General features: G+C 36.9%; 3 protein-coding genes across 6 annotated transcripts in view; 1 reads left to right on the top strand and 2 right to left on the bottom strand.

Annotated features, from left to right (window-relative positions):
• The window catches only part of LOC141434813 (uncharacterized), a 48,068-nt gene extending 37,671 nt beyond the window's left edge, over positions 1 to 10,397 (top strand). Inside the window, exons 5-6 of the mRNA XM_074097258.1 lie at positions 2,312 to 2,407; positions 8,381 to 10,397. Of these exons, the coding sequence (XP_073953359.1) occupies positions 2,312 to 2,407; positions 8,381 to 8,576 (292 nt within the window). The 3' untranslated portion in view covers positions 8,577 to 10,397. The remainder of the gene's footprint in view (positions 1 to 2,311; positions 2,408 to 8,380) is intronic.
• A 5,403-nt stretch (positions 10,398 to 15,800) lies between these two features.
• On the bottom strand, positions 15,801 to 17,032 carry Dhpr (dihydropteridine reductase). The gene has a single exon (XM_074097007.1). It carries the CDS (start codon positions 16,704 to 16,706, stop codon positions 16,002 to 16,004), a length of 705 nt encoding a protein of 234 aa, XP_073953108.1. The 5' UTR covers positions 16,707 to 17,032; the 3' UTR covers positions 15,801 to 16,001.
• A 641-nt stretch (positions 17,033 to 17,673) lies between these two features.
• On the bottom strand, positions 17,674 to 25,865 carry NijC (Ninjurin C). 4 transcript variants are annotated; one of them, XM_074097267.1, is made up of 3 exons: positions 24,383 to 24,556; positions 22,653 to 22,829; positions 17,674 to 18,668 (listed from the first exon to the last, which is right to left on the bottom strand). In XM_074097267.1, exons 1-3 carry the CDS (start codon positions 24,476 to 24,478, stop codon positions 18,486 to 18,488), a joined length of 456 nt encoding a protein of 151 aa, XP_073953368.1. In that variant the 5' UTR covers positions 24,479 to 24,556; the 3' UTR covers positions 17,674 to 18,485. The 4 variants fall into 4 exon arrangements, with proteins under 4 accessions (XP_073953368.1, XP_073953366.1, XP_073953367.1 ...); XM_074097265.1 differs by having other exon boundaries at positions 18,583 to 19,925; positions 24,383 to 24,555; XM_074097266.1 differs by lacking the exons at positions 17,674 to 18,668; positions 24,383 to 24,556 and adding exons at positions 19,843 to 20,312; positions 25,673 to 25,865.
• Between the last annotated feature and the right edge of the window lie 609 nt (positions 25,866 to 26,474).

The raw sequence follows: 26,474 nt of genomic DNA, 5'->3' as shown, positions 1-26,474 counted from the left end.
TTAATGCATTTTCTGAACTAGCAAGTACAATGGTTTTCATGACTTTTTTTGTAACAAAAAAACTTAATTGTAGAAGCATATAAATAATTGTGAGCTCGGGGAAGAAAACAATGGCATAGAGTTTTACAAAAACATGGCAGTTATCGTAATACATAAGTAGTTATCTAGCTACCATCAGGATACACATTATGTATACCTAAACGACCTGGGAACCGATTAGTTAGCGGAGATGTTAGTGTGAACAGCTTTCCCACAGTATTAAGCTTGTTTAAAATGATGTGCGTAGTATTTAAGTACCATTATGAAGTATACCTACAATAGTCATTGATCGGGTTCACACAAACTCATTCACAGAATAAACATTTTGTTTGTTAGTTACATCAAGGAGTGCCATTTTGAAAAGGTTTTTTTGCATAACAAGCTTGATTCAGGAGATAAAGTAAAAGATAATAACCACAAGGCCGGCTATTAGTGTCACATAGATTGATTAGTTGACGCCATAATTAACCACGGGAAGTCTCTCCAGCCCAGCAATGTAAAACTACTCGCTATACATATTAACTATTGAGGTAAAGTCGACGTTTTACACAAAGTAATGACCGACACAGCCTCGTAATTCACTGTTACTTAAATAACAATTTCCATATAATTTGACCTTACTTCACGAAACATTTTATACAGGCTATGTAACCTATTAAAACTTAATTTGTAGTAGCAACATAGAATAGATAGTATTATCCTGTCAAATTGTAAGTTAAGTGTAGATAGAGTACATATCTAACGCTTTGAACATCGCAGTCTCTTCAGTACAATATAATACTAAAAATAATACTGAATCGTGACTAATTTAAGATAAAAATTAATATGAGAAAAACAAGTAATTTAATACATAATTAATGCATATTGCGCTCAAAAAGAATAGTTTAAGCACTTCGGTTTGACGTTGCTCATTAATTTTTATATCTATTACATAATATGAAAATGAGATAAATTTTAATGTATACAATTCTCATAATGTTCATATTGCGTTTTACTATCCAGTTTGCTAGTTCACCTTCGTTATGCGTTTACGTTAAGAATAATGTAATGTCAACCAAAGAAGTATTTTATCCAACACGCTACTTAATGACGAATTAAGTGTGCAAAGTAGGTAGGTGGGTAGATAGGTATATCCGCACCTTAATCCTTGAGATAAGGTTCTCAAGGATTAAGGTGTGGATCTACTATTTAAAACCCGATGCCACACCACGCTTGCACACGCCATCCAACGCGTGTCAGTACTAATCAGTCCTATATATTATGGTCAGGTGCAGATAGAATCATGCGTCGGACGACGTGGCGTGGCGTCGCGTTTTAATTATATGTTTCCGCCTTAACTTAATAATATCAACGGAATCTATAGGTATACATTTAGTAGGTACTACTATCTGTGTTACTATCTGTGAATATGGTAAATGATTATCACAGAATACCATATACTGTAACTCTGCTTATATTTACTGCTGTTTGGGAGCTATAAGGGATTACGAATGAGAATCTATTAGATACAAGAAATCTACTGTTGTTTTTGTTATTCTGTCAATAGCTTAAAAACCCGGCCAAGAGCGTGTCGGACACGCCTGAAATAGGGTTCCGTAGCCTTTACGAAAAAATTAAGTAATATTTTTCTGGGGGGACGCTCGATTTTAATAAAAATTTGCACTTTAAAGTTGAATATTTTGCAAAGAAATTACTTTAAATCGTTTTAGCAACCCCCTAATGGTTTTCTCCTATCCAGACCTATCCAACGATACCCCATACTACAAGATTGGATGGGAAAAAAAATCACCCCCACTTTATGTCTATGGGAGGTACACAAAAAAATATTTATTGTACTATTTTGTCGGCATAGTTTACATATATATTCAGGCGAAATTACAGCTTTCTAGCATTGATTGTCCCTGAGCAAAGCCGCGGACGGACAGACAGACAGACAGACATGGCGAAACTATAAGGGTTCCGTTTTTGCCATTTTGGCTACGGAACCCTAAAAAGGTTAATTGGAATTGGAAGAGAATTCTTTAAATGATAAGCTCGCCTTTGTACATCTCTTTTTTCATTGTATTGTAATCTATTATACTTATGTAGTTAAAGACAATAAAAATATTTAAACAATAAATATTTCGATGTATTGTATGCATGGTATGTAGGTACTTAGGTATCTACCTACAGACAACGAATAATACGGCCAGCAAATTTTATTTTTAAATCAACTAAGTTATTTGTTTTAAGTAAGTACTGAAATTAGCAGGAACTCTTCGTTTATTTTCAGTTTCGGCGACGATGGCGAGCTGATGGTCAATAACAACCCGCAGCCGCGGCCGACGTCGCCGCGCCCCACCACCGCGCGACCTGTCGCCACCACCAGGTAACTTACTACTATCTTATCTTATAGATATCGGTACTCCACTAAAAAAAAATTGGCAATCCAGGAAACTTATTTGAATTTTAAAATATAATGTATTCAACACTTGGAGTGTCACATTGCGACTCTAACAAACAATCTTGCAAATTAATAATCAGTTCGTTTATTTTACCGCTTTTATTTTTACCGATAACCCTCACCTCTAGCAATTGCGGCCTATTGAAACAACATTGTAAAGGCGTTCATTAAAGAAAGTAAGTTAATATAACACAGTAACTTAACAATTTGTTAGCAAATTTGAGTTCAAATATTCGAACACTCAGCAGTTTTAATGTGATTTCATTTTTTCAAGCATTATATCTCTGTTGGGAAAAATTAAAAAATATTTACTTACCGCATCACAAAGTTACGAGTACATAATCATCATGTGTCATTTGAATCATGTTAGAACAAATAGAGTATAGGTAAAGAAAAGAAAGAAAAGGCGAAATAGAGCATACAAAATGTTAATTTAATAACTGTAGAAAATTATTTGTTCAGATCGAGTGGAACCAATACACTATACGTTAAACTGGGTTGCACGTTTTAAATTCCTCTTTTACTGTGCCGGTGCCGGCATGGCACATAGGTAGAGTTTGGAACTTGTAACAATATTTTTTTAAAGGTAAAAACGCGCATCTCTTGACTGAAAACCAATACGGTATTTGACTATTTTTTTTTATAAATAACGTTGTCAATATGTTGTCATCGAATGATAAAACAGTTTGAAATTCAAAATTAGACATGACGTCACGCGCAAGCGCCATACTTACTGTGTAGAGAAAACCGTTTTAGAAAGAAATAGATAAATATATTTCTCACGAAATTACTATTAATTCGATTTTCAACCCATTTTTTTTGCTAAACCCATACTATCTAACCTTGACTGTGCCTTTATCTAATTGTCATAAACAGCAGCCCAGATAAACTGTTCTGTTCTGTTTTTAACCTCCGACGCAAAAAGAGGGGTGTTATAAGTTTGACCGCTATGTGTGTCTGTGTGTGTGTCTGTCTGTGGCACCGTAGCTCTTAAACGGGTGGCCCGATTTGAATGCGGTTTTTATATTTGAAATCAGTTTTTTTACCAATGGTTCTTAGACATGTTTCATAAAAAACGGTTTAGCCGTTTTTGAGATATTGAATTTTGAAGCGACAAAGTTGGGGGTTTTCCAACTTTTTGTTGCTTAGGTTAGGTTATTACCTTATATACAGAGTCCAACATGCGTACATATTCGTATTTCGTATGTATAAACGCATACGTTGCTAACTTATTAGGGTTCCGGAGCCAAAATGGCAAAAACGGAACCCTTATAGTTTCGCCATGTCTGTCTGTCTGTCTGTAATTTTGCACGGATATATAAGTAAAGTATGCTGACAAAATGGTACAATGAAAAATTTTAAAAAAATTTTTTTAGCGTCCCATAGACGTAAAGTGGGGGTGATTTTTTTTTCTCATCCAACCTTATAGTATAGGGTATCGTTGGATAGGTCTTTTAAAATCATTCGATTTTTCGATTCAGTGATTTGTTTGCGAAATATTCAACTTTAAAGTGCAAATTTTCATTAAAATCGAGCGCCCCCCCCCCTCTAAAATCTAAACCGGTGGGTGGAAAAATTTGAAAAAATTCAGGATGGTAGTAAGTATATCAAACTTTCAAGGAAAACTATAACGGCTAAGTTTGCTTGAGAATTATTAGTAGTTTATGAGTAAATAGCAGCCTAAGGTATAAAATACCTAAACTTGCTCATTTGCCATCCAGTCCAATAAAAAAAAAATACGCACGCTCTAGGCCGGTTTTTTTTCTATTCATAGGCAACCTGTTAATAGTCAACTGGTTGCTGTTTGTTAAGTGTTACAACACAACGTTTTTCACAAAGCTGCATTCATTACAAGCCGACATTTCTTTCAATGGTAGGTAACCACTAGATCTGTGAGAACGCATTGGCATAGGGAAAACAAATTCTCACCGTACTTATGAATTAGCCGTTAATAGTAAAGTTGTTTGTTCACATACCTACGTGAAAATTATAATGACTGACATATGAATGCACACTATACCCCAAGGTACTAGGAGCTTCAAATTAAATGCAGGTGGTAGGACCTTGTGCAAGGTCCGCCCGGATTGCTACCACCATCTTGCTCGCTAATCCTGCCGCGAAGCAGCAGTGCTTGCACTGTTGTGTTTCGGCGTGTAGAGTAAGACAGCTGGTGAAATTACTTGCACTTGAGGTATCGCATCTTAGGCCTCTAGGTTGGCAACGCATCTGCAATACCCCTGGTGTTGCAGATGTTTATGGGCGGTGGTGATCTCTTACCATCAGGAGACCCACTTGCTCGTTTGCCATCCAGTCGAATAAAATAAAAAATTGCGACAGCTCTAAAATGTTTTACCTCGCTGTTCTGTAAACACACGGGCAAAAGGCTAAGCCTGTGCGACACATACCTGCATGTTTTCATGCAGACATCGGAATATGGTATTTGACAACTGTTAAATTTACCATATCCAGACATATATTATACATTATATATAATATAATATAGATATGCAGCCACTGTTTAGCGAAGGAAAAAATAATGTCAATGATCGTATGACCTTGCTAATTGTTACATATTTGATGCGACTTATTTTACAAGTGTTTTTCAATTTTAAAAAAACACACACAGACGTTTTGAGAACCTCCTCCTTTTATTGAAGTCGGTTGAAAAGACACGTCAAGATCGCCTACTTTCTTTCTAATGCTAAAAAAAACGAAGGAAGACAAAAAGATGAGGCTCTCACTTCAGGTAAACATGGAGCTTGGAGTCTTTAGTTTTTGATTTACTAAAAAGACCCGGTCTTTTTTATGACGAACACAACTTTAACTTACCTACTCAATAGGTACTTATTAGGTACTGACAGACGTTTTCCTCAACACATCAAATTAATTGTTTTAATAGGAGATACAACCGCAGTTAATTGGCCCATCTTGTCTGTAACTGCTACTTATGACATATTTTGCATATTTCCCTGAGCTTCCGCATAGAGGATAATACTTAAGATAATTTATACTTACTTTTAAACCAGCTTCAATTTCCTCTTGGTCTGATGATTTTTTTGTCTTCATTATGTTCACAAACAGATCAATAGAACTAGTACCTTAACAAATAAAAAATGCTAGTAAGGAATGTAATGTACGAATGGAAGTTTAGAGGGTAGTAGGTATACAAACAGTCATAAATTATGTTTGCGGTCAGTCTCTCTTCCAATATACGTGGATTAACGAACGGACGTGTTTTACTGTTTCCCGAGCCCTGAAAACTCCTTCAGGCGTGTATCCCGGATTCTTCAAGGAGCAGATTTCAAAATCGAATAAGAATAATAAAATATTTAGATAATAATCATTAAATAATAAAAAAACTCTCCTTACATAAAATAAAAATAAAACCTAAAACTAAAACAAACTAGGTACGGAACGAAGATGCTGGCAGCGTTCCTTCTTTGAATAGCTAAGCTAATTCTTTTTCTGAGAAAGCTGCCAGCTCTTCGATCACCTTTGTGATCTTAAATTTTCTTTAAAAAGTTTTTAGGCGCTAGGACCCCACGGACCAGGGGTCTCGACACCGAATGGGACAAAGTCATATTCGGTGCCTAGACCCCTATTTTATTGATGAAATAACATGAAAGGTAGATTACAATAAATAAACTAAAAATATATTTAAATTAAATAAACCATTTAAAACTATAATAAATCTAAAAATGGACCCTGCGGCATGGTACCAAAGCTGGCAGCATTTCCTTGCTGGATCGTAATACTGATATGCGTTGAGCGAGGAAACTGCCAGTTCTTCGGTCTCCAGTGGTATCAGTCTCTTTGATAAATACTAATAATACCTAAACTACTGGTAAAAGAACTGTTATTCCTATACAGACAACTAATACATAATTAGAGAGGATATTATTCTAGATCTTATTTCTAAGTACTTGGACGACCGAGCTTTACTCGGATTTTTTTTTCACTATACACATTCCTTTTTTGGAGAAGATAATGTAATTAAATAAACAAACTTTAAAGGTAAAACGTAAACTAAATAATAAAATAATAAGCCCCATTTAAGCCGTTTCCGAGATCCCCGAATAAAATTAATAGACAATTAGGTAAACAAGAATTGCTCGATTTGAAGATATGAGATAAATAAGGTAAATATTTCACCTTCGTATCAGGTAGGTACAGACCTAATCTAGCATCGCGATTGTATACAACAACAGGAAAATATCTGTTGTGTCTATTTCATTATATGATATATATATATATACAGATAAGTTCTAAGTCGGAGGATGAACTTTACATATACTATGCATCTCCAAGAACTTCTGATTAAAAAAATAAATTAAAAATATATTTTTTTCTGACTCAAGGTCCATGTTCGTAACAGTAATCTTAATAAGCTAAGGTAAAGAACAATGTTAAAATGAAATAAAATAAGATAAGGTAGCTAAATATTAAATAATCATGCATGATATACAATTATTGTATATATGTCTCACTTCTGGGCACTGGCGTCCTTTCAGACTGAGAGGGCTTGGGCTTTAGTTCCCACGCTATTGATTAGCTTTAGCTTATCGCAAGAGTGTATACCGATTTCCGCACCGCTTAACTCGGGTAAATTTTTAATGCGTTTTGAGACATGAATTCTGAAAAATTAAGATATGTATGAGTGATGATCCCAAGGTTTAACCCACGACCCTCTGCTCGAGATACTAGCCATATTTTACTGAAATTAACAGCCTAATAAAATTGTTGCTTGGGTTTTAACCAAAGGCGGTTTTACTAAAATTTAATTTATATATTTATTCACATTGAACTATTTCCTTTACTACTAAACATGTCAACCGGTTTAATTCCAATTTAACAAAAATTTTATTAGTTACTATGGTAAGTTATTATATCTCAAATACAGGTTTAAATCTTTCAAGGAATTTGAAGTAGACATGTATAATTAATTATTTTAATTAACCATACGAGTAGCTACTATAAGCAATCGTCATGGATCAGATAATAATCACTTATCTAATTTAAGTACTCGTCATTACCATCATATCAGGCGTAGCACTGCCACTGTAGACATAGGCATTCCCCATAGACCTCCAGATGCTTTGGGTGAATCTGCGGCTTTGATCAGGTCATCCGTCCATCTCGTTGATGGACGTCCTACACTGCGCATGCCGATCCGCGGAACATTACATTCTCAACATTTCACTTAAAAATAGTTTTAAATTTTGATACTGTTCTAATAACAACCTGTGGTTAATATCATTAGGTACGTTATTTATCTCCTCTGCTACCCAAGTAGACAGTAGAAATTTAATTATTAATATTATTATTCGTAGCATTTAGGTAATAGTTATTAAAACAACATTGAAAATGCCAATTAAAGTTTTGATAAAGTTGTGGAAATTTACATAGAACGTCTGATTACTTATTGACGATTCTTTCTAAATCAAGTATTATAGGCAGTATTTTGTTATTCTAGTAGACATTAACAGTGAGATATTGTTACAAATATTGAAAAGGTAGTTACTAAAATGTATGCCTTCGATCGAGCACCAGCGGTGCGCTACATATTTATTTACCTCTTTTACTATACGTCGTACATTTTTGTCTTTCATTCTGGATCCTCAATTATGTTATGTATCGTACATTAACCGCTACTGCTCGAACCTAACAGAGCTGCGTAAAGCCGAGTTTAGACTTGCAAGAAAAATCGTGCAAGTTGCATTACATTGCGGCGCTCGATTGACCACTACAAACTCGTTGGCTTTACGGCCTCGCAATGTAATGCAACTTCCACGATTTTTCTTGCAAGTCTAAACTCGGCTTAACATCAGAATCATATCGGACTCGGAATATATCGGACGCTATCACAAAACTAATAACCACTTTGTTTTTCTTTTCCAGCCCTACCCAAATGACGTGGGTGACGGCGGCATCAGACAACATCCCCACGCGGTTCAACCTCCGACCAACGAAGGACATTTCACCTCCTTACACCACCGCCATGACACTCATCGACCAAATCGGATACAAGATCATAAGGACCACAGAATTGGTCACCGATATTTTAAAGAACACCGTCAGGGCAGTCGTAGGATGAGTGGAAAAAGTGTATAGGTGTAGCTGCAATGCTGGCTGGTTATAAATGTTAGAAATGAAATTGTTATTATGCAACTGCCCTATTCAAAGTTAGCGGGAAAAAAACTTTGCTATTTGCTGTTTATTAGTGTTCCTAAAAAGTGAAAATAATCTTGGGCTCTTAAAAAAATTCTACCTATTGGTTTTTGTATTTAGGTATAATATTACGAACTTTAACAGCATCTTTCCGATTTCTTTATATAGTTTAAATTATTATGAAATATCTGCAACAGCGCTGGTTACGTCATTATTTTAGCACGTATTTGTAGTCGTACTAAACATAATAACCACCGATTTTTGATTTCAAGCGTTTTATAGAAATGTCTGTGAGAGGAACGTGCCGATTTTGCGGTTTACTTACTTTAAGTATTTACTCAAATCTAGCCTATAGGGTAGGATTTAAGCTCTTTTAATGCCTTATTAATAAACAGATTTCGTGAACATGATAACGTAAAGAACTGCTTAACAACTTCACCCAGAACACAAACTTCTATGAATTGGGGACACGTAAAAATTAGACCTATTTATTTATTTATAACATAGAACCAAATAAAACTTTACTCATCTCCGGCCTGTTAAGTCCCACTGCTGGCACAGGACCTCCTCTCGGAATGAGAGAGCTTGGACTGTGTATCTAAATTATCTCGCTTTTTCTTTCACTGAATACTTAGCTCATGATGAATTTCAAATGTAATTTCGCATAAATTTCAAAAAAGGTTTCGGGCCCAGGTTCGAACCCACGACCTCTGCTTGAGTAGCCAGGCTACATTGCTTAATATGTTAAAATAAATTTAGTAGAAATGTAAAACAGTCCCAATCTATCCTGCGTCTCTCCTTTTATACTGGCCCGGTACTACGAAGTGCAAAAGTCGAACTTCGTATCCTGCATGGCTACTCCGAAACTCGAAACTCTGTCGTGCGGTCCCTCTCGCTTTCGTATTAAATAGTATAGGTGTCAGAGGGACCGCACGACACGAACTTCGAGTTTCGAGTTTCGGAGTAGCCCTGCTGCCGTCCCGCTGGCGCTTATATTGTTTTAGATAAGAGAATTAATGTTTATTAACGGTTTTTAAAGAAAATAAAAGTCTATCACGAATAATTATTGGAGTAGACACATTAACTATCATTAAGAAGAATTCTATGAGACCACATTTCTAATTTTCATTCAATTTTTATGGAATAATCGAGAAAAACTAACAAAAATGCAACGTTGCCAGCTCAGCAGGTATAAACGGGTGGACGGAACGACACGTACTTCGATTTTCGAATTTAGTAGTAGCCCCGCTAATACATGAAGCTTTTGTTTGCAATTATTGTATCCATGACATACATTTTCAGACTGCCAAAATTACCATGTCAGTCAAATAATTGTCTCATTTTAAGTGTTAAATTATTTATATTAGTAAGTAATGAGATATTTTAGGATTATAGATAGTAAGATGAGATTTTGTTGTTTAGTGTTATCATCTGGCTAAGCCATTATTATGATCAAGAAAGTTTGTGAAATACGCCTAAATTTTCATTAAGTAAAATAATTGCTTTTAATTTTTGTAAAGGAGTTCAAACTTTAAAATAAGTAAATAATTGTATTACAAAAACTCTTATAAGACTTGTAAGTACGTAAAATTTGATTTGTATGTTAAAAAAAAACTTTTATTTTATGCTTTCTACATAAAGTCGATTTTGTTAATGTTATTTTTTACAAAATGTGATTAGGTTTAAGTACTAAGCGTAGATTTTTTTATACTTTGAATGACAGTAACTCATTAAATATTTTATAATATTCTTTGCCTTTTAATAAGCCTTCCATTTAAGATTTTTTAGCAAAATGCCAACCGAAATAAAGGCTACAGTTGTACGCCGATATAGAGCACTAGCGGAACTGTGTTGTAATTAAATGTCATTTTACGGTATTCGATGAACACAACACACACACGTAGTGGTAATAGATAGGTTTGTGTGATTTGCGTGTGTTCTTACAGTGTGGAGGTGGAGGAACTGCATGAACACGCATTATTTTGCATAAACTTAGCTATTATAAGGTCGCGGGTGAGCAAAGAAATTATTTTAGTTCATTAGAATTGGATTTGTTTACCCGAGTTTGAAGTTAAGCGACAAATTTTTTACTTCTCATGCTCTAAAAGTAGGTCAATATAGCCATGCGATGCGGGAGTAAAGTGAGTACTTTAATCCCTAGGGAGTAAAAGTAATTTTTTTTTTTATTTACTTCGAGTGACTTAGATAAACTCAAACAGCCAGTACGTGCTTAGTTTTTGGCATAAAATAAGATTGTGTGTGGACCATTTTCGTGACGAAAATATTACGTTCTTAGTCTACGTGGTTTTAGTTCTATGCTTTTTCCGCATAGAAGGTGGCGCCATTCTATTTATTCCAGTTCGTCTATGGACCATTTCGCCGATGCGATTTTGTTATATATTTGTCTGGTTGGAAAAAAATACTTACCGCGAAAACTTTGAAATTGTTGTAGAGCGTAAATCATAAACGATTAAAATAAATTGATAATTCCAATGTCTTCAAGTGATAGTGAAAATTATGATGTCGAGCAAAGACCAAAAGACATAATCGCCGAAATCTAGAAAGATTTATTTAAGAACCTATGAAAGTCCATAAGACTGGAGGAATAAGAAAAGCATTAATTCTTTCACAGAAATGAATATTTTTTTCTCGCAATCGAAGTGAAAAATAGAGTTTTCACCTCGAGACTTAAAGTCAATATAAACCCTCGGATAAATAGACACCCTCGATAAAGCTCGGGTGGCTAACCAGCTCGGGTATACATTGGCTTATTTTAGTCCCTAGATAAAAAATATAATATTACTGCCTTGTCGCTGTCACTCCATGTTAGAATTTCTTACCGTATACTATAAAATTGTCAGAAGTATATATACAGATGATATAGGTACAGTCACCGCCCAATATAGGTAGGATGTGTCAGATATTTTTGCACGCTCCGCTGTGGCAGATATGCAGTCATTGCAGGTGATTGGACACTGAGAAAGTATTATTTTATGCCACGGTACTGCAGTGCGTCCACTATTTGCCGAAGCGCAAGTAGCTGCACTACGGAAAAGAATGGCATCGCTTCTGACTAGAATAGGTACGCAGACGCAGCATCAACAGTTTCCTAAAGACGGTAGCTGTGAGAGATGCGTGTTCTATTTAATTAAAAGCACAATTTTACTAGTTCAATATGTGTACTAACTAACATAGATATATAAGTTTAGCTGACTACTTGCTAAGCTTGAAATCCGGGGCTCGATCTCCAGTCGGGGCAGATATTTGCGTTTAAAATACGAACTAAGTAGCGTAGTAGAAAACAGCAACCTGAGATATGTGGTGCATAGGAGAAATTCGTGTCTGTACTCCTGTCCAGTGGTAGTGTAGGTAGGGGCCGCCCGGAATGCTGAGGACCTGGATTCGATTCCCAGCGCTGGTCTCTCTTTCTGGTTTTTCTGTGCATCTATGTCTCAGTTTGTATTTCGGTAGGTACGAATAGACTTTTAATATATATTTTTTCATTTTAGTATCAAGTGCCCTATGATATTTATGAATTTTATTTTTATAATACCTACCACTAATATACCGGGTGTTGCCTGTAATATGAGCAAATAATTTAAACATAGATCATACTCGTCAAAATGAACAACATTAGTTCAGCGACTTTTAATAATAATTAGTTTTTTAATTTTTATTACACTTTAAAGTTTATTCGAAGAAGCAATGTAAAGCAAAATGCTTTGATGTTTGTAGCGTGACAGGCGACGTCAGTTGTGTTCTAGGATGGCGTACATTGATAGCAGTGTTTAATTTGTATGAAAAAAGGAAAATCTAAAGACTCCATTATTTTAAAAAGTCGCTGAAGTACGATCTATGTTTTAATTATTTGCTCGTATTACAGCCACACTCGGTATGGTTATAGTAATATATGGATCTTTGTCGTCTGATTTAATGTATGCATTCTTATTGATATTATCTATTGTTATTAGGAAATAATTTAGTTCTGCAAAATAGACACAAGAGTTCAATGACTGTAGATCGAAACAAGAGCTAAATCAGCCTGTATAGGTAACCGTAACCATGTACCTACTTTCCAAAACCGGCCTGAGGTAGAAAGTGATCTCGTTATTACAATCGCGACAAGAGTCTAATTTTATATTGGCGTCTGACAAAATGCACGCAACAGGAGATTCTACTCGTAGATTGCCTCTAAATCCAGACTTACAGCCCCAGCCCTATAGGTGCTATACGAAGTGCAAATTTCGAACTCCGTATCTTGCCGTCCCGCTGACGCTAATAGTATTTAATACGAGAGTGAGAGGGATGGTACGATATGAACTTCAATTTTCTAATTCCGTAGTAGCCCCTGGTGCGTTACAGACCAGTGGTATGTATGTATGGGCGGCGGTGATTGCTTCCCATTAGATTATGTTCGTGTATGTGCATGCTCGTTTTCCCCCTTATATAAAAAATGTACTCTACTGTACAAAATAAATATAAACAAACACAATTGACAAACATTGAGATATTTATGTACAAAGGCGAAATTATCCCTTTAAGGGATCTCTGCCAGTCAAGCTTTGAGTGATGGAGAGGAGCGTTCAGTTAGGGTAAGCTACAGTACCATACACAAATCTATAAAAAAAAGTCTTCGTCTACGACCAGTGTGTGTTGCCAGTATGACTTATGACGCTGAGACGTGGTTGCAGGTCCTTGAATGTTGGCCTTTTAGAGAGGCTCAGATTCACGCAACGAGCTATGGAGAGAGCTTTGCTTGGAGTTTCTTTGCGCGATAGAATCCGGAATATGGAAATTTGTCGAAGAACTAAAGTTCGTATGTAAACTCTTTATTGTACAAAATAAGTAAACAAACACAGATGACAAACAATGAAATATATGTACAAAGGCGAACTTATCCCTTTAAGGGGCCTCTACCAGTCTACCTTAAAACACACACAGTTAACCTTTTTAAAGTCATGATTGGTTTTTTGAAGTCTTTTTATATTTTTTTTTTGCTTTTTAAAGTCACGGACAAGCTGGAAAATATGCAAGTTGAAGTGGCAATGGGCGGGCCTCATCGCTCGAAGTACAGATGACCGTTGGGGGAGAAAAGTCCTCGAGTGGCGACCATGAACTGGAAGACACCAGGTGGACTGACGACATCGTGAGAGTTGCGGGAAACCGGTGGTGCAAGTAGCGAGTTGTCGTTCATTGTGGCGTTCTAAGGGGGAGCTTAGGCCTTTGTTCAGCAGAGGACGTCTTCCGGCTGATGATGATACAAATACCAGTGGTACACTAGAACAAATTGAATCATGATCATGACATGACCCATTTCCATAACAAAAGTATGGGATGACAACATGACATTAGTAGCACAAACTGGCACAAAGGTTCCAACCTGGGTCATGATTCAATTTATTCGACTGTACAGTCGCCATCAGATATTTCGCAGCGGCCAAGGTGGTCAAAAATATCGGCCGGCACATGCACTCTATTATTATTAAGGTATTAGACTTCATATTTCGATATATCTAAATCCTTTCTGAAATAACTGAGTGCGACTGTACCTATCGTAACGGCTTGATTCCCACCGGGATGCCTAATTTTTTTTTTAGAAAAGTTGAACACCCCATTCATTCAGTCATTTCATAGTTCAATATCTCGAAACGGCTGTACTTACCGATTTTCATGAAACAGCTACACACAAGCTAGGAACACAGTATGATGATAATGAATAGTACCTGTGATACAAGAACGATAAAGCACGGTGTACACTAACTCCGTCCGAGGGGTTCCTAGTAGGACTATTAGAACCCTAAAAACTGACTGTGACATGTTCTAATCTTCAGGGAATCCCACCATTAGCCATCTGACGTTTATCACCTTAACATTTTAATATGTCTGTCCATAAAATGAATGACTAACATGTTTAACGGGAAGTTAGAATAAAACCTACCTACATATTGTTTCCAAGAACTAAACCCTTTCCTTACTAATATAACAAACGTGAAAGTGGGTCTGTCTGTTTCTTACGTCATCACGCCTAAACTGCTGAACCGATTTCAATACAATTTGGTATGGAGATAGTTTAGAGTCATTGGGAAGGCCATAGAGTTTTTATATAATTATATATAGCGTAGCGTAGGCCGCTGCCAACCGAAGCGACTGGAGGTCTATGGGGGAGGGGGAGGCCTATGTCCAACAGTGGACGTCCTACGGCTGAGATGATGATGATGATATATAGCGTTAAACTAATTTTAGTCGACAGATTCGCGAGCAACAGCTAGTCTTTACACCTAATACTAATGTGAAAGTGAGTACCTGTTTGTTTTGTTACACTTTCACACTTAAAGTCCTCATCGTGATGAGATATGGAGATAGCTTGAGACCTTGAGGAAATAGGATAGTTTTTTTTTTTTTAATCTTTATTTATTATGTAACTTTGATCAAAAGATAATGAACATGTCAGTTCCCAAAGGCCTTAACTATACAAACTTCACAACAGCAATACGATTTAAATGAGTAACGACTCGTGCCAAGAGGGACAAGACATGTCCTCCAAATCATACAACCGGATAAATAGGATAGTTTTTAAGTATGGTTTTTATTCTAGAAAATAGTATAGTTACCACGGGGGCGCGAAAAACGAATTTTTCGCAGACGAAATCGCGTGCAACAGCTATAAGTAGTAAAAGTAAGTTCTATTGATGTCAAGTATAGCAATCAAATCAGTTACAATTCACCGAATTGTTAGACTGTCAAGGTATTAACTTAAAGCGTTTTTAATTAAATCGAGAAAATGTCATACCACAGCTTTTAATTAAAACAAAACGTGATTAAAATAACATAAAACGTTTTATTCACTACAAATTCACTTTTCAATTAACTTGTAATCTCTTTTTGTTCATGTTTTATCAATGTTGTGTCTACAAAGCCCTATGGAATACATCTAATGACTTGACTTGGTTAGTTCACTTCATGAATTCAGATGCAACTTTATTGATGATGACAGTTTTAGTAATCAATCTATTTTCATACTGATTGAACTTACAAGTTAAATTATTTTTAGTCATTGATACCTATATTGCTTTTCTTTTCATCATCTTGACCCCTATTATCAAAACGTTTGATAATGTTATCAAAAGAACTATTACAGTAATAAAAAACATAAGTTTAACAACATTTATTACGTGTTTAAATATTATTATAATCTACACAGTACATTTATACTTATTGAGATTGTTCCCTTATTGTCTGATATTACTTTGTAATACAATACAACATTCATATACATTTTTTAAATAGCATCAAAAATAACGGCAAGACAATTTAGTACATAGTGAACCATTTCATTTTTGGACAGTAAATTTTATTCAGTTATCAATTCAGTGACGTTTGCTTTGGTAACAAGAGCGACCAGACTGCCACTTGCCGGCCTGTCCTCACCCTTAATCCACTTCTCAAAAAGTTGAGCAACATATGGCAGTGGGGTCCAAGAACTGTGGTCTGCCTTCGGCATCCACTTTCTATTCATCTCCGTGTCCAGAGTAACAGGCATGATTGCAACTGCTAAGGAATTCTCGGGCAAACCTGAGTCTTTAGCGCCAAGGGATTTTGTGAGTTGATGAACAGCAGCTTTGGCCAAGCCATAGCCGATCATGCCTGGCGTAGCTTCCAACGCTGCCTTAGCTCCAGTGAGAGCCAACAGTCCTCCAGGGGCGAGGTATTTGGACGCAACAGTGGCGGCAATGGTCGAGCTCCACACGGATTGACGCCACATAAGGTCAGCTTGTTTACTCAGGTCCTTGGCAGCGTTGCCGCCGGCCCAGCCGCCAGCTACACAAATCACAGCGTTCACTTTTTGGCCTTGCAGTGCGGTCGAAAGCTCGTTCACCACGTGCTCCTCTTGGGCCACCCACGAAGCGTCTTTTGGGACAGTAATGTTTACGTCCGCAGATTCGTTCGGTGTCAAATCTACGCTAGCGACCCACCAGTTCGCAGATTTAAAATGGTTGACGCACGCCGCACCGAGAGCGCCCTTGCCGCCGTAAACTACGATTCTTCCGCTGGCCATGACGACGTGTTTTCACGGCTGATGTTAAGTCACAACTACTTGTTGAGAGCGAAATGCAGCAACCTCGTTATCTGTCCGTGCCGTGCTGTAGCGGTAGGCAACCTCGCCTCTCACTTTTTTACCGGACCCAGCGGCACGAATGACCGACACGGCAGATAATTACTATCAATGCGGTATTGTGGGAAGATGTATTTTTTGCAGTGCATGCACAAACAGTTTTATTGACAAGTTAGATATTGATTTAGGCAACCAACCAACTTGTTATAAATACCTATATTTATTGATTTATATAGTTCGTTCGCTCGCAGTTGTCATGTGTCATGTCAGTTGTTTGACGTGCGTACTAGACAAGCAGGAACAAAACATGAACAAAACGTTTTGCGGTACTTTACTGTGTCACAAACAAAGCAAAAGTATTATAATAATTATGAAAATGTATCTACTTAGCTACATTTCGTGTTTTCCTTGACTAGACATTTTCAACTTCAAAAAAGGAAAATCTATTTTTAATCACAGTTTCTTTTGATCATTTTTATGATCATTTTTTCAAGTGTAAAAATGACTAACTAAATAACGAATGATTATGTAAGTAAACCTAAAACAACATTATAAATGACAGATGAAAATCATAGTTATTGCGTAGAACGAAGCGACAAAGTGAAGTTGACGAATCAAACGTGTGGGGGCAGCACCTACATCCGTTGACTGCGAGCTCTGTCCACGTTTCGTTATTGGTCGAGCGACAGTAAACGACAGTAGCGAGTAACTAAATAACGAATGATTATGTAAGTAAACTTAAATCAACATTATAAATGACAGACGAAAATCATAGTTACTGCGTAGAACGAAGCGACAAAGTGAAGTTGACGAATCAAACGTGTGGGGGCAGCACCTACATCCGTCGACTGCGAGCGAGCTCTGTCCACGTGCACGTACATAGTAGAGTCATTCACGATGACGCGTGCCGTGATTCTTATTACAATGTCATTAATGTCTAATTTTGACAAAATCACGCGTCTTCTCGAATGGCACTAAATATAGTAGAACGTCACAAGTTTTAGGCGCCTTCATAAAATAAATAAAACACAAAAATAGTGTACAAAGTTTTATTTTCATATATTAATGAGGGCTATCGCGAATGAATTCGCCGCTAGAGGCGCTAGTGTAGCGTGAGGTCTCCGAAATGTCAAATCTCATAGTTTTTGGGTGAGCTACGCGGGTTTATTTATAATAAGAAATTATTTGTGAATATTTTGCATAACCTGAAATTAATTATGGCAATTATGTGTTACGGGGCAATGAATGTTTATGTTTTGAGACAGTTTTGTCTTTCGGTAACTTTTGTCCTCCCTTTTTTTCCGAACAAAACGGGACTACGCAACACTGCGGTTGCTGGATATTTTTATGGTACGGTTTTAAGGTGTTTTAAATACGATTTTAATGTAAACTTTGTTTTAACGCCCGTAATAACAGACTTTGAAAGCCACACTTAAAAACCTCACGCAACAGTGCGCCATCTAGTGAGACAAAAAACGATAGCCCTCATTGAGTTTTGATTTTGTATTTTATTCGTAAAATATCACAGTGCAATTATACCTTATCTATCATTAATAACTACTTAAGTATAACATTTTCACCAGAGATTACATTTTTATATCTAACTTAATATCTTTGATTATTTTAAGTAACATATAATATCAAATACTTAAACTTATGCAGCAGTGACATTATTTTTTAATTATATATATATATTTAGGTAGGTACCTACAATGATCTAAGCTACGATGAATTTATACTATCCATTTCTATTGAGAAAAAAACGCTTATTAATACGTTAACAGTTACACCAATAATTTTAAATATCAAGCTACTATCATTCAATACATTTGCCTTTCGATGGTTATTCTCATAGTTTATATTGTAAACGAGGCTTAGCACGGCCGCAACGATGGCAGACAGTACCTAAAAAGGAAAACGAAAAAGAAAACTTAAAAAAAAATCAAAACAATATTAAACTAAAAAAAGAAAAAAAGCAAACGTAATCTCTTCAAAATGCCTATGCGTAACTATATGTTAAAAGTCATTAAATAAATATCTTCATCGGTAATCCATCATTTTACCGAAAATTGTTTCATCGATTATTGTTTCCCATAACACTATTCGCAGAATTTTGTTATCACTTAGGAAACATTTATTGAACTTCGTTTAATCGCTCATACAATATCTTGAATTACCTTTTACACAAGAATCAACTCATCGAATCGCCTTTACTACAGTTTTGGTTCATCGTAAGTTTCAGTTCCTAAAATTCGTACTTATACTTAACTCAGAAAATCGTTTCACCTGTGTTACACTATCCTTGATAATACGTTTCTATGACAATATACATTTAATCGAAACACTCTACTTGAATATTAGATGGTATAATATCATGCGTCCCAAATGCAAAAAAACATTTGATTTGTGCGAGCTAGCGAAGCGAGCGAGCAAGACTGTTCGGAGCAGAATAATGCAGAAGAAGATAGGTTAAGTTCAGAAGGCTAAGGCGGGAGCGAAGCGGAGCGTAAATATACTTAGGGTAATTGTGTATTAACTTACGACTAACCGCAATGTATTTTCTAAACGTGCTGCAATAATAACAAACCAATGCATCATTCGATGAAAAGTGACCGCGATGAAACATTGTTCGTGGCAATAATAATGTATAGGACGTGCCGTCTGTGCATAATGTTTCGATAATTTTATACTATTAATAACTGATAATTCTATGACAGGTAAATTCGATGAATCGTGACCGTGACGCTACGATTTGAGACAGATTCGAAACGATTTCGATTGTATAAAAAGTGATGAATTGAAGATTATGTGATTAGATGAAATTTGTGGAATAGTTTTCGATGAAATGGAAATCGACGTAACAAATTTCGATATAATGATAGCTACCCATCTTCAGCATTATCATTGTAAAATGGCACTCAGCATCCCTTTTCTATCCTATTATTTCAGCTTATTGACAATGCTCGATGTCCTATTTCCATAAAAATCTTGTGTAGAGAGCGCGGGGTCAAGGCCAAATGTCATTTTGATGACGTCACAGAACACCGCGCATGTCATGAGCCCCACGGAAGTGTGGTAGAGCCAATCAGCTAACTTCTTCTCTCTTTCGCTCCCCTCATTGTCCATGGTCGAAATTACTATGGCCAAAATTCCCGCGCTCGCCTGCGTATAGGAAAATTTGCGTGAAAAAGCTACGAAAATTTTAATATTTACCAATACCTATATAAAGGCACGGTAATTTTTATACAATAATTATTTTAATACAATATTTGATTAAATAATTATTTCCTAACGAAGGTTTCAAGACTTTTTTCAAGAAACAGTGCTATTTCCTTTTCTTAGGTACTCATTATTGATGTAATTGAGCCGATCAAGTATTAAAGGGCTGTTAGAATATTCTAGGCCGAAAGCCGAAATTACTATATTGACTACTGAAATGACGAATATGAAAATAACTATGACATCATTGAGTATCACTGCCGAAGGCTGATCGTCGTGGTCATTCAGGTCCAAGCCGCCGATGATGACGAAAAGCAAACCAACCAGCAGCTAAAACAAAGTTGTTTTATCTAACCAAGATATCTTCTCAAACTAGAATATTAAAAAACAGTGATTTCGTTACACTGTAGAGGTATACATAACAAATAGGAAACAAAATGTAAGAATCCGAAATAACAATCACAAAAAAGTTTTGCTTAATATTTAATGTTTAATACAACCTTTTATTGCTACACTATTTTTAGCTGCTTTTTGTTGACTGTACTGGCATTGTCAACCAACTACATACTCGTCATCTACGAATAAATATTTATTCGTAGCTCGTCATAATATTTACTTACACCAAATCCCAAATCAATCCAAGTGGGTTAAATTCGACTTACGAGGTTTAATCCGCATAAGACTAAAGTAAATAAGTGCTTATTACAAGAAAGTGAAATAAAAATTTGTTAAAATCTTGTAACACCCCACCTACTCGTTATATTTTAATATTTTAATCACAATAGCAATTTTGCGAGATATTGGGTTAAAATGACAAAGTTCATTTGCAACCGAAAACATTAACCAGCGCGTGTCCGCAATTTATCAGTAACAGTATAACCAGATCTATTTCACTAAATTACCACCATGATAGTTTTCCAGCATTAGTCTACCTCCCGTTAAGCCTAGTCGATCTCTAAATATCTAGCCAGCGAGGAGTCAAAAGCAGATACGAGCACGTTAAGCACGGTGACGACGAATGCGCAGGCGGTGGTCGCATAGTTGACGTTGAGGGCCGAAGCCCGATGCCGAGGCTCGTGGAAGCGGCAGTCTCGGAGCAAGTTCAGGGACAAGAGCACCAGGCCCATCGCCACCTAAGATGCCGTCCTATAGTAGCTTAGGCGGCCCATAGACTGGCTTCCTAGCATTGTGACTGCAGAAAGCTAACGCATGAAGAAGTTTTCTGGTCAAACCTAGACGTTGTGGTTGTTTTGGGCAGGTTAAATAAAATGGTGGACTATGGGCCGTCTAGTCTTTTAAGTTAGCCTACTTTGTACCTACTCATCTATTACTATTTAATAAAGTTAAAAAGATGGTGATGTTGTATGTTTTATTCTGCTTATTTACTCGTATTTAGTACCTATGTAAGTTTTCGACAATTATTTGCCTAGAAACACTCATCCGTCATCTAATGTGTGTTATGGGCCACGTAATATTTCTCTTGTCCACGCCAACTTTCGGTCCTGCGCCAGGACTATTCCACATGACATGGACTCTTTGCGTACTTCAATAGTCTACAAATTAATACGAGGCCAATCGATGTTGATAATTACTTTGTAATTTGTCGAAAAAATACAATTTAATCAGAGTAGGAAGTTTTTACGGGGTGGAAGGACTTTGTGTAAGATCCATGCGGATTATTACTGTCACTAATCCAGCCGCCAAGCAGCGAAAGTACGCTGTTGAGTTTATTTTAGGCGTAATAGACGTCCAGTGAAATTACCTAACTGGCACGTGAGGCATTCTATCTTAGCCCTAGGAGCTTTAAATGACAGGACATGAAGGTTTGATGCTGGTATGGGGATAGAGTAGGTACATTAGTTAGAGCCCAGCCAGGCGATCGAAGTCCGAAGGAAGAGCATCGGAAGTTGTACTTATGCGTCCGAGTTGAGAAACTTGGATGGCGCGATGGTAGCATATTGGAGTTTCTGTATTTGTTAACTAGATGGCGCTAGGAGTCGCTACACTGGCAATATAAATCTGCAATGAGGGCTATCGTTTTTTTGTCTCACTAGATGGCGCACTGTTGCGTGAGGTTTCCGAAATGTCAAATTCATAGTTTGGGTGAGCTACGCGGGTTTATTTATAATTAGAATAACTTTGTGAATATTTTGCATTACCTGAAATTAATTATGGCAGTCTGTTATGCGTTACGGGGCAAAGAATGTCTGTGTTTTGAGAGAGTTTTGTCTTTCGGAAACTTTTGTCCTCCTTTTTTTCCGAACAAAACGGGACTACGCAACACTGTTTGCCATATTTTTTATGGTACGGTTTTAAGGTGTATTTAATGTGATTATAAATAAACCTGCGTAGCACACTCGAAATAACAGATTTGACATTTCGGAGACCTCACGCTACACTAGCGCCTCTAGTGGCGAATTCAAAAACGATAGCCCTCATTCTCTGTGGTGTTATTCATGAGTATTCTTGGGTTGAAGTGCTAACTGGCCATTAGGTGACCCACTTGCTGCTATTTATCTATCGATTTATACCCGCCGTCCACAAAAAAACAACCAAGTGCGTAACGTGTCACGCGCAGTAGGTATAGAGGCGGTCTATACTGATTAACTCAGGATATATATAGCAATAGCTCAGTGTGTATCGAACATAAATTCCATTATTGTATCTTACCTGCAGTACCAAAGATATGGATATAAGCACGACAAGCAGTGTATAGAACTCATGTTTGGGGCCCACTTGGAGGACGTATTTGAGCTGGGACGCGTTTGAGGTCAGCAGTGCGATGTCCAGCATGCCCTGGGCCACTGTCTTCTTGGTGGCATAACGGTTGGCGTCGAGACCTTTAACCTGGACAGTGAAAATGTACCTGTTTTTAGTCCTAGCGAACCAGTTTTTAGGGTTCCGGAGCCAAAATGGCAAAAACGGAACCCTTATAGTATCGCCATGTCTGTCTGTCTGTCCGTCCGCGGCTTTGCTCAGGGACTATCAATGCTAGAAAGCTGTAATTTTGCACGGATATAAAGGTAAACTATGCCGACAAAATAGTACAATTAAAAATTAGAAAAAATTTTTTTTTGTTCCCTCTCAGACATAAAGTTTTTTTTTTCTCATCCAACCCTATAGTGTGGGGTATCGTTGGATAGGTCTTTTAGAACCATTAGGGATTTGCTAAGACGATTTTTCGATTCACTGATATGTTTGCGAAATATTCAAATCGAGCGTCCCGTCCCCCCCCCCTCTAAAATCTAAACCGGTGGTTGGAAAAATTTGAAAAAATTAGTAAGTATATCAAACTTTCAAGGAAAACTATAACGGCTAAGTTTGCTTGAGAATTATTAGTAGTTTAAGAGTAAATAGCAGTCTAAGGTATTAAATATACCTAAACTTGGAAGATTCCGTATAAAATCCTTAAAATAATATTACTTATTTTTTTCGTCATGGCTACGGAACCCTATTTTGGGCGAATCCGACACGCTCTTGGCCGGTTTTTTCTACATAATATCATGCTTCCTATCGCCTCTCAAACAAAGGGTCGTGGGTTCAAACCCCGGCTCGCACCTCTGAGTTTTTCCAAATTCATGTGCGGAATTACATTTGAAATTTACCACGAGCTTTGCGGTGAAGGAAAACATCGTGAGGAAACCTGCACAAACCTGCGAAGCAATTTAATGGTGCGTGTGAAGTTCCCAATCCGCACTGGGCCCGCGTGGGAACTATAGCCCAAGCCCTCTTGTTCTGAGAGGAGGCCTGTGCCCAGCAGTGGGACGTATATAGGCTGGGATGATGATGGTGATGAATATCAGGCTTGTTTAACATTGATATGTACGACTATGTACAGTTGAGGCAACTGAATCACATAGGTACAAAGGAACGTTTCGTAATTAATTTCGCTATGATCCCTTTGGCAGATACTGTACGGCATGTCATGGCATTCGTAGCACAAACTTTCCACCCTGGTACGCTATTCAGTTTCTTTGACTGTACTTCTGATACAGGCGCTAAAGATGCGGCAAAAAACAGTACTCATGCGGCTATCTTACTAAACTTCACTTTTTACAGTTCATTATGTTTTTTGTTCGTGGTTTTTAGTTTGTATTCGGCTATGGTACTAGTAATATAAAGCTAATATTAATAATAATTTAATAATACCAATGAATAAATTAAAGCGCCCTCGTGCAAACGTCATCCACGTTCATTAAGGTCTTTGTCGCACTGTACATTGAAGATCCATACATTTCGTATAACAAACAACAAAATGAAACAATACGATTCTAGTTTTCTCGCTTAATTATGAACGGTATTGAGTCTACCCCAATAGTCGTTTACCCCAGCCAGATATAGTTCGACTACAACTATAAATAAATATTTAATAAAAAATAGAAATAAAAACATTTGTTTACAAGAGTGCTTAGAACTCCTGTAGACGCGTCCTGCTCCTTTGTTATTATTTCGTCCATCGGGCATGTAGCACCATCACTATTTTTGGAGTTTTCCATTTTAAGAAAAAAACAATTTTTTTTTACTCTGACTTGCAAAATTATTATGCCAACACTTAAACGCGCAAAAGGTTACTGAGCCATCGCTTTCCCAACAGAAGGAAATTCGTCATTTCCTTTTAAATAAGCCTTCAAGCGCGGTGAAACGCTTGCAGTTTTAATTCATTGCCAGCGTAAAGCTGGGTCTCCACTGAGCGAGACGCATGATTTTGTTCGACACAGGGCTCAAAATCGCACCAAAATTGGCTGCCTCGCGAGGCGGCTCGCTCAGTGGATACCCGGCTTAAGACCCGGTCCAGACGGAGCGTTTTGCACGCGAGGGCACTCGCGCGTAGACACTCGTGCGTTCCCGAGGTACTTAACTAGAGATATACACCTCGTCCAAATGCTCTCGCGCGCTTCCATAGCGAGAGCATCTGGACTAGGTGTATTTACCTCTAGTACCTCGGGAACACGCGAGTGTCTACGCGCGAGTGCCCTCGCGTGCAAAACACTCCGTTTGGACAGGGTCTAAAGGCGCGGTCACCTGCAGTCGCTCGACGCTCCTTTCCAGCGTCAAATTTGGTCACGTGACATATAGCGATAAAGCTGTAAATGTTAAGCTTTAACGCTGGAAAAAAACCTCTTCAATTTGGGAAGCATAAAGTCATTTAATGTCGCCCTAGGTCTAGCATAAACACGAAATATACGAGCAAGAGAAGTGAAAATTTTGCTGAATCAGGCGTTACTTTGCGGAGGTCCATATTAATGGAGATGAGCTCTGGTTTAGTTCGAAACGCGTCAGTGTAGTGAGGGAGTGAGGTGGAGGAACTGCATGAACACGCATATCTTGCATAAACAGCTATCATAAAGTTGCGGGTGAGCAGTTATTGTGTTTGTTCATTACAAACAAAATTTAATTTATATAAAACAAAAATAAAAGCAATAAAACTAAAAACTTACAATTATAAGCAACAACAATTACAATTAAACAATGCATGTATGCTCTCGTTGTACAATCTACTATTTATTCTTCCACTGGGGTCGTAAAGCCGCGAGCTTAAGCAGCTATGTGCAATTAAAGTGTTCCTAAAATTTCCAAACAAAGCACACAATTATAGATACGAAAAGTAGCAAAAACTTTACCTACCTATGCCCTGATAACGTTTTACGTAAATGCCTACAAAATCTCAGTGATTGGTATGGTAAACTTACTCCATTTCGCAGCCCCGCTGGCAAAATTGACGCCATTTCTTTACTTATCATTAATTATTTTATGTTTATTATTTATATTTTATTTGCTCCTAAGCAAGAGTTATCGGCAAGGTAATGCTGCAAAATCGATGCGGTATCTAGACAACGGGGACAAACATTAACTCATCGGTATTATATCGGTATTTTTATGTACATCGATGGCATTCTATTCGTGGGCTATATTTGTGCCTACTGTCAAATGAAGGGTTGTTTGAGTTTAGTAAAAATATGGTGCTGTGCTGAATGCATAAAAGGTGGTGGAACAGTCAGTGTATACCATAAAAGTTTCAGCATCTGTAGATAATATCTGAGTACAAAAATAAATAAATAAAATACGAAAATAAAAAGCCTATGATTTACCAACACTTCATTTTTTAAATTAAGTATTTTGTCGTGCAGCAGGATGCGTTGTTTAGGTATAAATCAAAAATATATCTATGAATTATCCTAATCTTACACTGTAAATTATTAATTCTTACAAGCTGTGCATTTTATTTCATGTCCTGCACATAACTGGACAAAATGAGTCCGTACAGTTTAAATACCTAGGTACTGGGAATTATTTAATATTTTTTAGGATAAAAAAAATGAATGAGGAGATATTAGCAAGAAGTTAATCTTAGTAAGTCAAGTCAAGTTAAGTTAGTCTAATCTTAATAACTTTTCAGAAGACTTTTCATTGTAACTTTTGAAAGTCGCGCGAAGTTTACCAAATTTAATTTAGCTTTGAATTAAGACAAAAAAAATATAGAACATAGATATT

Source organism: Choristoneura fumiferana, chromosome 14, assembly GCF_025370935.1.
Source record: "Choristoneura fumiferana chromosome 14, NRCan_CFum_1, whole genome shotgun sequence".
Lineage (NCBI taxonomy): Eukaryota > Metazoa > Arthropoda > Insecta > Lepidoptera > Tortricidae > Choristoneura > Choristoneura fumiferana.
Note: the sequence above shows the minus strand (reverse complement) of the source record. Positions and strands in the feature narration are given on the sequence as shown.

Coding starts and splice junctions, on each gene's coding strand:
- Dhpr (XM_074097007.1), bottom strand. CDS start 16,706: ATGGCCAGCGGAAGAATCGTAGTTTACGGCGGCAAGGGCGCTCTCGGT.
- NijC (XM_074097263.1), bottom strand. CDS start 24,478: ATGGAAAACTCCAAAAATAGTGATGGTGCTACATGCCCGATGGACGAA. Junction 22,830..24,382: donor CAGGAGTTCTAAGCACTCTT/GTAAACAAATGT, acceptor TTCACTGTCCAG/GTTAAAGGTCTCGACGCCAA. Junction 20,313..22,652: donor CCATATCTTTGGTACTGCAG/GTAAGATACAAT, acceptor ACTTTGTTTTAG/CTGCTGGTTGGTTTGCTTTT.